Consider the following 14,908-nt stretch of genomic DNA (forward strand, 5'->3'; position numbering starts at 1 on the left):
TGCATTTAGAGCGTAGCTCACGTGCATTGGGTTACATGAGTACCACAGCATATCCATAATAGTAGGTTGCAATATCTCATTATTGCATTGTAATTTGCTTTACATGTCATATATAATTATGATGCACGCGGTGAAATACGCAGAAATAAAACATAATGCTACACGTGACACACGTGGCTATTGGGTGTATATTGATCTAGAGATAATACGAAATTAAAGAATGAATAATGATATTACTTTTATGATTTTAGCTTTTTCTATCTACATATTTATTTTGATTCATTATAATATTTTTTAAATAATATTAAAAAAATTGTGTATAATGAATCTTTCAGCATTAACAATGATTTTCATTAATTGTCATAATTATGTTGTATCATTTATTAATTACAAAAATTTATTTATAATTATTAAAGACTGAAATGTGTGATGTTGCAGTTAATTAAAAGACTAGCATTATTATTGAGCGTATATCACAAATAATTTGTTATCGCTTAATTAAAGTTTTGTTACACGATAAAGATGTTTCGTAAATGAATTTCGAACATAAAGCTCATAATATTCTTGTCATCGTCCTTTTTATGGCGCAGACTCTGTTGAGACAACACTTAACCTTTCTAAAAATCGATAGAAAGTTTCATCAATGAAGCGGTAAAAGCTTCCACTCGGACGAAAATTGTGCGAAAGTACCGCGTTATATTATTTTTAGGAGCGATTAAAAGCGTCTTCAGATGTATCGTACCCTACAGGTAATCTTATTTTATCATCATTATCATATCATATTTTTATACAAATATTATGTATTATATAGTTTTTAGAAATAATGTAAATATTAATTAATCAAATAATTTTTTAAAGTTATCTACAAACGTTTTTAATAAGAACATTTCAATAAGAATATTTAAAAAGAAATTATTCTAATAATTGCTTTTAACATATTAATAAATAAATAAAATAAAAGTGGAAAATACTAATAAATAAATATATTAAATTATATATATAATTTATTTCTAAATTATTTTTTAAATATTTTTATTATTAAGAATGTTTGTAGGATATTATAAATATAACAAAAAAATAAATATAAATATAACAAAAAATAACAAAACGATAAATGATAAGAGTTTATCAGTATCAGATAAAATACCGGCTAACAGTATGTGACTAAAATAGTCTAGAGTAAATTAACGGATAACTAGAGAATCCGGCCGATCATCGATAATGTTATACAATATAAGCGCATATATGTACTGACTTAAATTAAGTTATATAAAATGCGAAAATAGAAAAATACAAATTTAATACAAGTATGAAGATTTTATATATGTATAATATTATTCTGATTTGTAGTAATAATTATTATAATTATATTATTCGAGTAAAAGTTTCAGTTGAAAAAATGCAAACATTTATTATACTGTTTATCAAAATAATATATATATATAACAAGATGGCGAAATTATTATTCTCAATAATGAAAATGCAAAAGAAATAACATGATTAATTGTAGATTTGCATTACATCTTGCATTGATCTTGCATTACATGAGTATAGAGTAACGATATATATATATACACATACCTGGTAATGATGCTGGAATTATGCTTTCGGTGAACTTCGACGAGAGACAAGCGTAAAATGTGCGAAGAGGATTTTGTCCGATCCTGATGATGACTTCTGCGGAAACGCTTTATCGGTGGCGATATTAATACGATTGTAGGCGATGTTTAATAATACATTACGATAAACCTCCGATACTTTGAAGAAACTCGCGATATTTCATACAGGAAGAGTATTTACTTTTAAATAGTTTAAACAATCGCGAAAAGAAATGATTCGCGCGCGAATCCACGATCCGACGTGATAGATGCTTCTACGATTGAGCGCCAAGTCTGTCTCGAAGTTCAAGGTATCGAACAATCGAGATATCGAACAACCGTACCGAGCGACTGACGCGCATTGTTATCGGCCTAGTTCCATAGATGTCACTTGGAGTACGATTTCCAGCCTTACTTGTCATTGAGTGGAGACAGTGACAAGTGTCGTGATATAGTTTTTATTTTTTAATTGTCGCTGATCACAACTGATCGGCACTTGAGCGCGATCATGGCTTTCACATTCAACGCATCTGGGACAAGTAAGTATATCGATGTTTCCAAATTTTTCCACTCACGTAACTTTTTATATACGTTACAGTGTTCGATAACATCAGCTGTACACGTTGGTTAGGGTTCGCTTTGACTTTTCCGTTGTGAAGTAAAGGAGCGAAATATTTACTCAAACAATAAAGATTTCGAAAAACACATGCAGTAGTGAAACATATAACGATTGACCGAATATCGCACGTTATATAATATTGCGTTTAAGAAAATTACGTTGAATATATTTTGTACATTTATTATCTTTGTTTACTGTTTTCTAATTGCTGAATATAGTACTTTCGTGCGTTTCGGTAATGTGAAATTATTTCGAATATAAATATTGGCCATAATTGCATTTTTAATAAGGATTTTTTAAACTTTTTTTTTATGTATATTAATCGTTAATTAATTGCGAATGTGATTAATGTTCTTTTATTACGTGATAAGTGAACAGTATAAATAAAGATGTACTTTGCCCCCTCATTCTTTGAATATATCGTGTTTACACTTCGTTGGTCCGTACACTTTGGTCTTTTTTTATTACAGAGAATATTCATGTTATTTTATTTTTAATGCTAAAAAAAAGAGTGTAAAAAATCCACTTGTAACACTAATAGATCCAGTTTTTGGATTTCTTGCCAGTAAATATTTGAAATAATGGAAAGTGATGTATAACATACATATATCACATTATTGCATAAATAGATAAAAAATTGTTTGCAAAAATTTCACTAGACTTCATACTTCATGATCGATATATCGATAACTGCTGCGCAAATGGACGGATCTAAACTTTTGGATCTGAAATTTCGGTAATATAATTTTGAAATCCTTGAAAATATTATACTTTTCTTCTTTACCTAAATATTTCAATATAAATATGTATACATATATTTTATTATGAATTATTATATCTCGCGCTCGCCAAATATAAATGTGTGTATTTTTATTGTTAATATATTATGTTTTATTAAATGCAGTAATATGTTTAACTTTGATTATTTTTTTTGACAGTACAGAAGCTACAAAGGATTTTCCAAAGAGCTTATTCGGATGCCAAATATCCTCAAATCACAACTCATTACACAGTAATACCAAGGGAGACAGATGCAAGATGGAAAGGTATATTTTTATCTTAATTTTTTTCTTATAAAAATAATATAAATAATATTAGGAGACAAAGGAAAGAAAAAAATACGTTCTTTATCTGTTAGATGTAAATATGGAGAGGTTTGTGGACGAAACAGACATTCTAATTGTTGGTGGTGGTCCAGCTGGATTATCGGCAGCTATTCAGGCTCGTAGATTGGCAGAGAAGCATGGCAAGGAACTCAGAGTTACTGTTATTGAAAAAGCATCTACAATTGGTGGACATATTCTTAGTGGTGCATGTTTGGATCCAATTGCACTAAACGAGCTCTTTCCAAATTGGAAAGAATTAGGTGCACCATTAAATACTCCTGTTACAGAAGACAAATTTGCATTTCTTACAGAAAAGAAAAGTATATCTATACCTATTTTTAAAGGAATGCCAATGTACAATCATGGAAATTATATAGTAAGGTGAGTGAAATTTATTATAAAAATAAAGAAAGTGAATAAATGAATCTATTTTGATTGTAAAAATTCATGTACAGATTAGGACATGTTGTGGCATGGCTTGGCGAACAAGCAGAAGCTGCTGGCGTTGAAATGTATCCTGGTTATGCTGCATCAGAAGTCCTGTATCATGATGATGGATCTGTCAAAGGTGTTGCCACAAATGATGTTGGTATTGCTAAAGATGGCTCACCCAAAGATACATTCGAGCGAGGCATGGAACTTCATGCAAAATGTACCATATTTGCAGAAGGTTGTCATGGTCATTTGACAAAACAAGTATCAAAGAAATTGAATCTTAGAAAAGATTGTGAGCCACAGACATATGGCATTGGATTAAAAGAGGTAATTATTATCATCTAGTTATTTTTCAAAATAAAAAAATTGTGTAAATAACAAAAATATATTATAAAATAAAGCATATTTTTGGTAGGTTTGGGAGATAGAACCAAGCAAACATAAACCTGGAGCAGTTGAACATACAGTTGGCTGGCCACTTAAAAGAGATATATATGGTGGATCTTTTTTATATCATCTGAATGAAGAAACTCCTTTAGTCGCTGTAGGCTTTGTTGTAGGATTGGATTATACTAATCCTTATCTATCTCCATTCAGAGAGTTTCAAAGGTTTAAACAACATCCAAATATTAGACCAATATTTGAAGGAGGAAAAAGGTTAATATATGTAATAAAAAATTTATATTGATTACATGTGTGCATGCATTGTCTTCATATTATGCTTCTTAATTGCAGAATAGCTTATGGTGCTAGAGCATTAGCAGAGGGTGGAATCCAATCTATTCCTAAGCTTCAATTTCCTGGTGGTTGCCTTATTGGATGTACGGCAGGTTTTCTAAATGTGCCCAAAATTAAAGGAACTCATAATGCTATGAAAAGTGGCATGTTGGCTGCAGAAAGCGTTGTTGAAGCAATCATAGATGCAGAAAATAATACCTCATCAACGAAAGGCTTAGAACCGAAAACATATACAGATAAAATAAAAAGTAGTTGGATCTATAAAGAACTGAAAGCTGTAAGAAACATGAGGCCTAGTTTCCATTCTTCTCTTGGACTTTATGGTGGTTTGATGTATTCAGGATTTTCCATGTTAATGGGCGGAAGGGAACCGTGGACTTTTTCCCATGGAGGTAAGTAGAAATTTCTACAAGAATATTTCAAGAAGTTTTTTGAAAAATATCATTAATATTGAATTTAAAATAATATTTCTGTGTTTATTTAGGACCTGATTATAAGAAGCTGAAACCTGCAGCTAAGTCGACACCTATAGAATATCCCAAACCAGATAATGAAGTGTCTTTTGATCTTCTGTCATCAGTAGCTCTAACTGGTACCAATCATGAAGGTGATCAACCAGCCCATTTAACTTTAATGGATGATACTATTCCAGTGAAGAGAAATCTAGCTGAATTTGCTGGTCCAGAAGGACGGTTTTGTCCGGCAGGTAAGTCAATTTTTGTTTGATTTATATTATTTTAATAAATATATATTATTTTTAGTAAATATATTAATAATAAGAATGCTGTTGTTAACATTAACATCATTTATGAATTCTGCACTGCAGTAATTGATGCATTTTATGACATATAACTTTAATATAAATGATAATAGAATTAAGTTAAATTTTATAGAAATTTTTACATTTCTTTACTACATTTCTGTATATATAAATTACATATTTGAATGAAAGAAGTCTAGCTAAGAAAAAGCTTCTTTCAAATAAGCTATTAAAACAAAATAAACTATTTCTCTGATTGAATAGGTTTTAATGATAAAAATTATGTTCTCTCACGTGGATACATTTAACGAGTTCATGAAAAAGTGCTTATTTCTAAAAAAAACGAGAAACATACATAGGAAACTATCATGTTTATATTTGTCTTACTATTTTATTTGTCTCATTTTTTATTTATTTTTAATGAGCTTTTTGTTATATTGGTTCAGGAGCATATTTCCTTTTAAATACCAAGTTTAACTTTGCATATCATTACAATTTTGAAATTTATATTAATGAAAAAATAATTTTAAAAAATGTTTAAGGAGTTTTAACTAATTAACTAATAATTACATTAACATATTTATTAGTTACAAAATATAAATGTATTTTATGATTACTCTTATTTAATTGTGCATGATTTGAATGCAATATATTTAGTAATTGCTTACTATCTATCTATTAAAAAAAGTTAACTTGAAATTCATTATAGGATCTGTTATTCAAATTTGTTGGGGTGAATGTAAGATTGATATATCTATTATAAATCTATTTAGCTTTAAACTTTTTTATTTCTTACGTATACAATATATGATTTTATCAAATATTTAAATATTTGCTAAATATACTAATATAAATTCGCTTTTTCGCGAAAATCTGTTTTATGCAAAATTATTCGGCATTTTAAAAATATTAGGAAGCGATCAATTTTGTCCGCAATAAATTTCCGCAGTCTGCCGGCAATCCAGCTCCTTCCTCTTCCGCCCTCAAACCATATCTCCCTCCCCTCCCTTTTTCCAGTCTTGTCGGGGGTTTATCGACCGTTCTGTCCTTGAACCTGAGCCACCCGGACAACCCCCGCATGGCTAGACAACCCCGGACCAAGCTCAATCCCCAAAATCGAACAGTGCCCTGTAGCTCCGGCCAACAACCTTGCTGCCGATTTATCCTTTCTTTCTCTGTTCCTTGACAATTCCTATCATTGATCCTGAAATATATTATTAATCATGAAAAGTGTTTTGAATTGTTCATATAGAATTTGTCGTTAAGCTTTTAATCTCTTTTTATAAGGTAGATTTAATAAAAGTGAAAAAATACAAAGCAAAATTTTCACATTTCATCAAACATTTCAAAACAAAAAAGAGATAAATAATAAAATGTTCGAATTAATTGCTAAAAAGTTTGGCGAAATGTGAAAATTTTGTTTTGGTTTGATATATTTGCTTTTATTAAATCTCTGCCTTATGAAAAAAGAATAAAACCTTTACTTCAACAAAGTTATTTCTGAAGCCAAATGTAATGATCGTTAAAAATAACATTGTATAATTATACTATTGTGGAAAGTTGTCAAGCTGTTGTTACTGTATACGAGAAATTCAAAGCCAGTAATACATTCATAATGCAAAAATTGAGGTTGAATTAGAGATACATAAAAAACTCAAGGACCATTGTTGCTACAAAAAATTGCAGCAGTATGTTTGTATCTATAAACAAGGTAATTACAATCAAATTAGATTTTATTATATTGATAATATAATTTTATCATGTTTTTTAATGAATCTAAGATATTAAATTTTTTTAATGATAAGTTGTTATAACTTTTGAACATTAAATGTCTTGGAATTTCAATAAAATTAAAACTCTATCGAAGTAAAATTCATATGAAATTTTTACAGAGTTTTGTAACTCTCAACTGCTGCCAATTTACGATTATTATCTTTTATTAAGTTCTTGAAATTCTGATTTATTGCAATTTGTACGATTCAAAATCTATTGATGCTACAGCTTTGCAGCAAATCGACATTCTTCTTCATTTATACTCTGTCATTTATACTCTGGTGAAAGCATATGGACATTCTGTACATCGCGTTGCTTTTAAACCAGACAAATTTATGCGTCTACCCTCGTACCATTGTATCTCAAACACCCACCCTTGATTTTTACGATGTGTTCCTTCTTCGTTCTCTCCTTTCCGTCTCCGGGATTGCGTCTTCCTGTTTTCCTTCACGGAGTCGGGGTATTGGCGAGAAGCTCGTCTGGGAGCTTTCCTGTAGGATAGTTACGCTGTCTGGAAGATGGTGGGGACCAGGTTATCGACTGTCTGGCCGAGGGCACGGTGTGACCTTCGCGGCGTAAATCTCATACACCGCAGCTTCTAGAATACACGTATCTGTTGAATAAATCGTTCTTCATATCGCGAGATTTAACATTTTCATAAAATAGTAACGCATGTAAACAATTGAATAATAGTGAGTTAATTTCGTTGGTATGTCGATAGATTTTTTGATCATTTCCGGTTATATGTATATATATCTACCTCGATCCTCTAGTGCACAGGTCGGATTGAAAAATGCCGGGGCCAAAACGAGTGTGTGTAATCTGTTTTCAGGTGTTTACGAATTCGTGCCGTTGGAAAGCGGAGACGGCGAAAGATTACAGATAAATGCACAGAATTGCATTCACTGTAAAACTTGCGACATCAAGGACCCGAGCCAGAACATCAATTGGGTCGTGCCCGAGGGTGGCGGTGGACCAGCTTACAACGGCATGTAAATTCAGTCGACTAATTCGTTACACGCGGTTGGACGTGCAATGTTCGATAATTATTTCATTGCTCGGTATTGGCTTTATATCCTTTTTAACGAAACGTAGATATCATGGCATCGTACAATAATTATGTTTCCGATTCTGCGAATATAATTGGGTGTTTTCAATGATTACATGTATCGTATTTTCTGGATTTTGGGTGTAGAGTGATATAATTATTGAATATATTGCACAAATAGTATAATTATTTTTGATTCGATCGAATTAATATGATAATATTGCGAAATCAATTCGACAAAGAGACGGACGATTTATCTTTTTTATCATGTGTTTATGCACACACGTCAATTTCGTAACTGTATATATATATATATATATATATATATATATATATATATATATATATATATATATATAAAACTCTTCGTCCATTGCTGGGCAGTTTACAAGATTTATTACTGGGATATTTATTGGACCGTTGAACAGATTGGGAAACATCATGTGATACATTAATTTGATGAGAAATGTATGTGTTCTCTTCCGAGATCTCTTTGCGATACACTTTTATATCAAAAGTATGGGAGAAATAAAATGTTTCTCGGATGCAAAGAGAAACATTTGCATAACATTTTATTGTTACTACTTTTTGATATTTGTTTAGAAATAAATCAATTTGTATATTGTATTTTTATATTTTATACAAGGAAATATATACATATATTTACAATTCCAATTCGTTGTGCCGTAGGATGTAATTTTCATCCGTGTACTCTTGTCCGCTTTATGAATAATAATTTAAATCCACACAAACTTTTTTTTTTCGATAGCGACTATAAACATTTAAGACAACACTAACATTTAACAGTAAGAAAAATAAAAAATATATTTTCGAAAATCTGAAATTTTCTTAGAAGTCCAGAAAGCATTTTAATAATTTTTTTTACTAAAAATATTATTTTGAATCGATTCTGAATAAAATTAAAAGTTCATTAATAATTTTCGCATAACAAAAAGTTAAAATTTGATACATCTTTGAATATTTATTTTTTCTGTTCAATTATCGAAGATTATATTCTTTACTTGAGACTTATGGAAGAATTAGAAAATTTAATATCGTGAAATTGTAAAAATGAGATGTTAATTAGCAAAGAGAGATTTTCAAGAAAATAATTTGATGCTCTGGAATAAAATTAAGATTTTCTACAGTAAAAGTATACGATTTAAAAATATCATAAGACTACTTATTTTCATACCGAGTTCTTCTTAAATTGAGGGATTTATTGATAAAACGCATTTTTACCTAGAGTTGATATCGAAGTTGACCCGATATCGTGCAATCTCTTGTTCTATTGGAACTCGTATCCCAAAGCGCGCATAAATTTTTACAGTGCATTATCTCGTATGTGTTCGCAACACTTTCTATCTGCTGATATTATGATTTCCTACGAGACCACGGATGATGGCCGAATAACGTCTAACAGTTTGCAATAACTTAACTAAAAGGATGATTTATAGAAGCGATTATGACGCGTTTTCTCGCGAACGAACAAATATAAGTATCGGTATTATACATTTATCTTCTCTTAAATGAACATCTTCGTGAAATATAATTTTAATGATATCGAGCGATAACCACAGCCAGTTTTGGTTTACAAAAATGCGAAGATTGTTGCAATCTTTTACCGAGAATTTTTCAGGCTCAAGTTGGTTTTCGCCGAGAGCATTTCCCGTAACATACAATTGTCGCGGTACATTATATCCTTGTGTTTCTCGTTCTGTTTCGTTGTATTTTAACCGGCAGAAAGTTAGAGAAACGAGAAAAGAGGAGAATGACGTTTATCATCGCGCTCTTCTGAAAGAATTGTTTCACGCGATACATTTCTCTTCAAAACGGCAGTGATGTATACATTTATATGAAATACGCGAATCTTACATCTGCGCTCGTCGAGAGGAAGTAGCGCATCCACTCTGCCACTGATACGGATAAAATTTATTACCTGATGTAACTTTATAGGAGCAGAGAGATAAGGGAGGCTCTCCACCGTTCTTCACGCGCAGTTGTAAAATTGTCACATCGTGGAAACCGACCGGAGGTGTACTGGAATTTTCGCAGACGTGAATTCATGCAAGCACAACAATATTTATTCACTCGTTGCGCAGCTATTTTAGATTGAAACCGAGGGAACAATTTCAGAAAAGTTATATTTCTTTCCACGATGGTTATATTACTTTTATACACACGATGTATTTCTTTTACGCCTAGAGATATACGTATGAACGTTCACGTTAATTTTTAAAATTCAATTTAATTTTCAAAATTTTGTTTAATTAATTTCCAAAAATATTTCCAAATTGATGTGAAATATTAATTCCTTCTAAAATGATTACACGATTTACGTAAGTATGCTCAAACCAAATGCGAATGCATAATAAACTGTTCGCTATTATATTTCATAATCTGTAGATGACTATATTTTGATTTTTTAATTGTTCGAGTCCACAGAGAGAAAGATAGAGAAAGTTTAGTAAATTATAGTCGTGAATTTTAAAAGCCCATGTCTCGTAATCTTATCACGAACGTAAAATTTGATAAAATACGTACGATTAGTCTACCTTTTATCTCTGACAATTCTTTTTTCCCTTATATATGAAGCAATCGTTACACATTTAGATGCGCTTCGTACAATAGCCTTCCATCTGGCAATTGCAATCGAATGGTAGTCGTTTCGAGCGCAAGTAGCACTTTATTCGCTGCTTCTCATTCGGGATCAGCCCTTCCTGGACAGTTTTTATGGTACAATTGATATCGTACGATTTTACTCAACATCAGTAGTACATATGACTTTCGGCCAGTCAAGCGCTCAATCAGGAAGGGTCCAAGGGAACCTTTTTCAAAGAAGCGGACGTGATAAAACTGCAAAATACATCGTTTTCACGACGGTTTCATATACCTGTAACTGGCTGTAACAGTTATCGAGATTAATCAATTGCCGAGAAGCGCAGAGAGAACGATACTTGTACGAATACCGTCGGCGGTCGGATGGAATTCACTTTGCGGCTGATCGGCGTTTGGATGGATTCCTCATACAAATTCCTGCAACGCGTCCTTTGGGCGATTTGCTGCTAGTCATCGTGTAACTCAGTATCAGTATCACTTCATTTTCTTCGGTTTCCAAGCGTTGCCGGACTTCCTAGACTTTTTAAATTTAGTTTTTAACGATCTAAAATTGAATACTCTTCGATTAGACGGACGGTAAAATATATGAAATAGAGAAAAATATAAATTTTCTTAATTGTAAATTTTAAACACTTTACACGGTAATAAATTGCCGTGTAAATGGATGTGCTTTTTGCGCTAACAGCAAATTAAATCTCAAAATTCTTTCAAGAATAATTTTATTTTGTGAAAGATTTTTTATTTTATGTATTAAAAATTTACAGATATAAGTTGTATAATTCAGTATCAGTTACAATATTTTTGTGACAATAACAGAAAATTGAAATAAATACGCATTCGCTTGTTTAAAGACACAAACGATAACAATAAATAGTTTCAAAATGCATCAGTATGTTTGTTTTTCTATGGAACAAATAATATGTTAGAGCTGAGAAAAGCACATATTCTGAACAATTTATCAAAGACGACTTATTATTAGAATGCAATTGTACTATTCAGGTGCATCGTTTTATAAAATTGTCATGCAATTTCTTTTGCAATTCAATTGTGCTGTTGGAAATACCAAACGCTCTCTCATTATTAGTAAGTTAATTCTGTTCTGAAGATCATTAAATTTCTTTTTGAAAGAAAAAACTTTTAATTTTACAGTTACCATTTTACTTATTTTATATATTATAAAATATATTTTGCCCTTCGTCATATGATTACATAATTCTCAATACGGAACTATTTTGATAAATTCTATCGACTTTCTTTTCACATTTTATATCATAACGGAACTTTGATTACCAGATATTTGAGTTGACACATTTTAGATTATAGATCATTGATAAGTTGCAGCTGTCAAGATAATTCTGGAGCATTACTTTTAACGATGTTTTATATTGCCGGATATATTGATGTTACATCCAATATATATTCAAATTTAAAAATCTAATAACGGATTGCTACCTAAAATTAACTCATCATAGTGCAATAAATGCTTCGTGACACTATCTTAATCATTAACTATAGAAATAATTGTAAATAATTATTTAAAAATTGTGTAGAAAGATACATTTTTGTATACTTAACTCATTTTCCGTTATTTAATTATTTTCAAGTTAAAGATAAGTCAATTGCTCAAGAAAACTGAAATTTCGGTTTATAACAAATTTTTTTGTCAGTAATATGAAGAACGCTATTAAATCATAACAATTAGCACTCTTTTAATAAACTTTTCTATGTGTGTGTGATTCATGTATATTATGTCTAATGAATTATTTTTTAACACTGCACTGTAACACTAGATATAGAGAACTCGGAAAAAGAAATCTGCACTCTTGACACTGGTCGTGTCGACGGAACACTGCGTCATACTTTGCGCATCGGGCGTGTCGAGAATATTCGATTCCCTCCTTCGCCAAGTCCTCCGTCTTGCTTTCGACAGTAACTCACAATCAGTAGCAAAAGGGCAAGCTTACCACAAGCTCTGCATTTTTAAAGCAAATAACATTGCGCTTTCAATGACATTCGACATGTAAAAGCGCAAAACTTATTATTTCGATATCTCTTCTTTTTTTGCCGGCCAAAAGTCTGAAATCATACGGCAGTTTCTTCTCTTATAATATACCACCCGCTATGTGCGATGAATAATTTCCGAACGGTCGACGACCATCGCGAAGGGCTCGTGCTTGGCCGACGACCCCTCCGGAATCCTTGAGGACTAGGCATTGCGTGGCAAACGGTGAGATTTCCTATGTCGTACCAAACTGATAACAATGCGGTAACTTTTGAACGTCCACCATTAAGGGTGGCATTAGGGACCTCATTGTCAAATGTACCGGGGAAGAGTCGTCTCGTTAATTCGAAGTTAATGTAAAATGGGTCTCACGACCATTATAAGCCCTACGGTCCAACTCGGACTGCGAACTATCGAGATTTGACCAGGTTCTCTATACAGCATGTTATATCCTATTTGACAATCTCTTTAGCTTTCGCGCAATCGTTTTAATTTAAATATATTATCGTTGTCTGCATCAAAACTAATAGTTTCCCAGATCTGATAGACATGACCGTCACGCTACAGCTTGCCTTGTTTGAAACTGATTAGCCTTTGAATTAGAAATAAAATATTTCATTATAGATAATTGTTTTTAAATATACAGACTGAAAATGTATTTCATTAAGTTGCTCACATATGACGATTTTTTTGGCGTTTTCTTGTCGATTAAAAGATGGACAAACTTTTTTAGAAATTAATTAATCATCGATGGTGGATAACATATCCTCGCAGAGTTACAATTTTTTAAAATAATTTATAGTTAAATAAATATGTAATTTGATTAATTTGTGTTATACATTAAAGATAATCTTTTCAGATTATTTAACGAGATTTAACGTTGATATCGTGGGATTGGGAATAAAATCCCTCGCATCGTTGCTTTATATTAATTATCGTATATGCGATGGCCATTATAGTTTACATCTTTGAAGTATTAGAATAATAACATCGATATCAAGGTTGAATCCGTTAAAAAGGAGCTTTTTCTTAAGGTGCAATTTCTCTTTATTTACGAATTCTTTCCTATTCATAAAAGCATTATGTTCATTCAATTTGTTCAGTTATTAATAAATAACGCCTTAGTAATTGAAATGCTGGATGTTGATTGTAACACTATAAGTTTTTTAGTTACTTTAACAAATATTCTCTCTTTTTTTAAGTTTATATCAACATCGTTTAGAGTAACACGATTAACGATTATTCTTACTTTTCTTTTTAAATTTGCCTGAGGTTTGATATTAAAAAAGACTTGGTTACATGTATTAACAATTATATCGCGTTTCAAACATGAAGATTATCTAAAAGTCGTCTCTAAATCGTAAGATCCGCAAAACTCCATTTAGTTTTATGATATGCAGTACTACCTTGATTTTAGATACTGCACGTAAAGTAGATATTGTCTGTCGAGCTATTTTCAGGAAATCGTGAGTACAAGTTGCAAGAATGCAAAAAAGCGCAGTTATTCGCAGGCATCAAGATATTATTGCCCTTTCGAATGATCCTGAGAATCTCTTCTCTTTCATTGCATTGTTACAGTTTCTTGCAAACGCTTGTCATATATTGTATAGCATTCGCGCTCGTGATAGTGAGTCTCGTACGAATATTACGTATTAATGAAATGATATGTATGCATACGTTTGATAACGACCTCTGTTTAATAACCTCTGTTTAATATTTCAATGTATTTAAAGTGATCAAGAATACGCTTTGCTGTTAAAGGTTCTCTTTTTTTATATTGTCATTACTTTATATAGAAGCTTTTATCTTTTGTTTTGCTAGACAATATTTTAATAATAAGCTTTAAATAAGCTTTTTGCCTCATAAATATTAGTGATGTAAAAGAATAATTTTTATTTTGCAAAAAATTATTTTATTTCACGAATCTTTCTCAACGTGATAATATCATATAAAAAGGCTGTTTTTTTGTTTTTATGAAATATATAATGATATGTTTAAATATTCTATTTTCCTTAATGATACAGTCTTCTCTTTTTTTCAAATCGATTGCAAATACAGCTGAGGCTCTTCGGTACGATATGAAATCTAATGAAAGTCAAGTTTTAATTTTAATGCTGAGATCATAGAAATAATTGACTTTAATAATCAGGAAATTTAACGACCTGTGGAAATTTAACGATCTTTGGACATTTTTGCAGGTGTAAAATATT

The 14,908-nt window shown here is 31.2% G+C and overlaps 1 protein-coding gene and 1 pseudogene across 2 annotated transcripts; both read left to right on the plus strand.

Annotated features, from left to right (window-relative positions):
* Nucleotides 1–2,003: 2,003 nt before the first annotated feature.
* On the plus strand, nt 2,004–8,881 carry Etf-qo (electron transfer flavoprotein-ubiquinone oxidoreductase). 2 transcript variants are annotated; one of them, XM_072893932.1, is made up of 9 exons: nt 2,007–2,137; nt 2,877–2,953; nt 3,156–3,263; nt 3,356–3,704; nt 3,779–4,085; nt 4,174–4,415; nt 4,494–4,888; nt 4,981–5,202; nt 7,862–8,881. In XM_072893932.1, exons 4-9 carry the CDS (start codon nt 3,364–3,366, stop codon nt 8,023–8,025), a joined length of 1,671 nt encoding a protein of 556 aa, XP_072750033.1. In that variant the 5' UTR covers nt 2,007–2,137; nt 2,877–2,953; nt 3,156–3,263; nt 3,356–3,363; the 3' UTR covers nt 8,026–8,881. The 2 variants fall into 2 exon arrangements, with proteins under 2 accessions (XP_072750032.1, XP_072750033.1); XM_072893931.1 differs by lacking the exon at nt 2,877–2,953 and having other exon boundaries at nt 2,004–2,137; nt 7,862–8,879.
* A 3,349-nt stretch (nt 8,882–12,230) lies between these two features.
* LOC140667232 (uncharacterized) lies at nt 12,231–14,902 on the plus strand (annotated as a pseudogene).
* Nucleotides 14,903–14,908: the final 6 nt, after the last annotated feature.

This window comes from Anoplolepis gracilipes, chromosome 6 (genome assembly GCF_047496725.1).
Source record: "Anoplolepis gracilipes chromosome 6, ASM4749672v1, whole genome shotgun sequence".
NCBI classification, from domain to species: domain Eukaryota; kingdom Metazoa; phylum Arthropoda; class Insecta; order Hymenoptera; family Formicidae; genus Anoplolepis; species Anoplolepis gracilipes.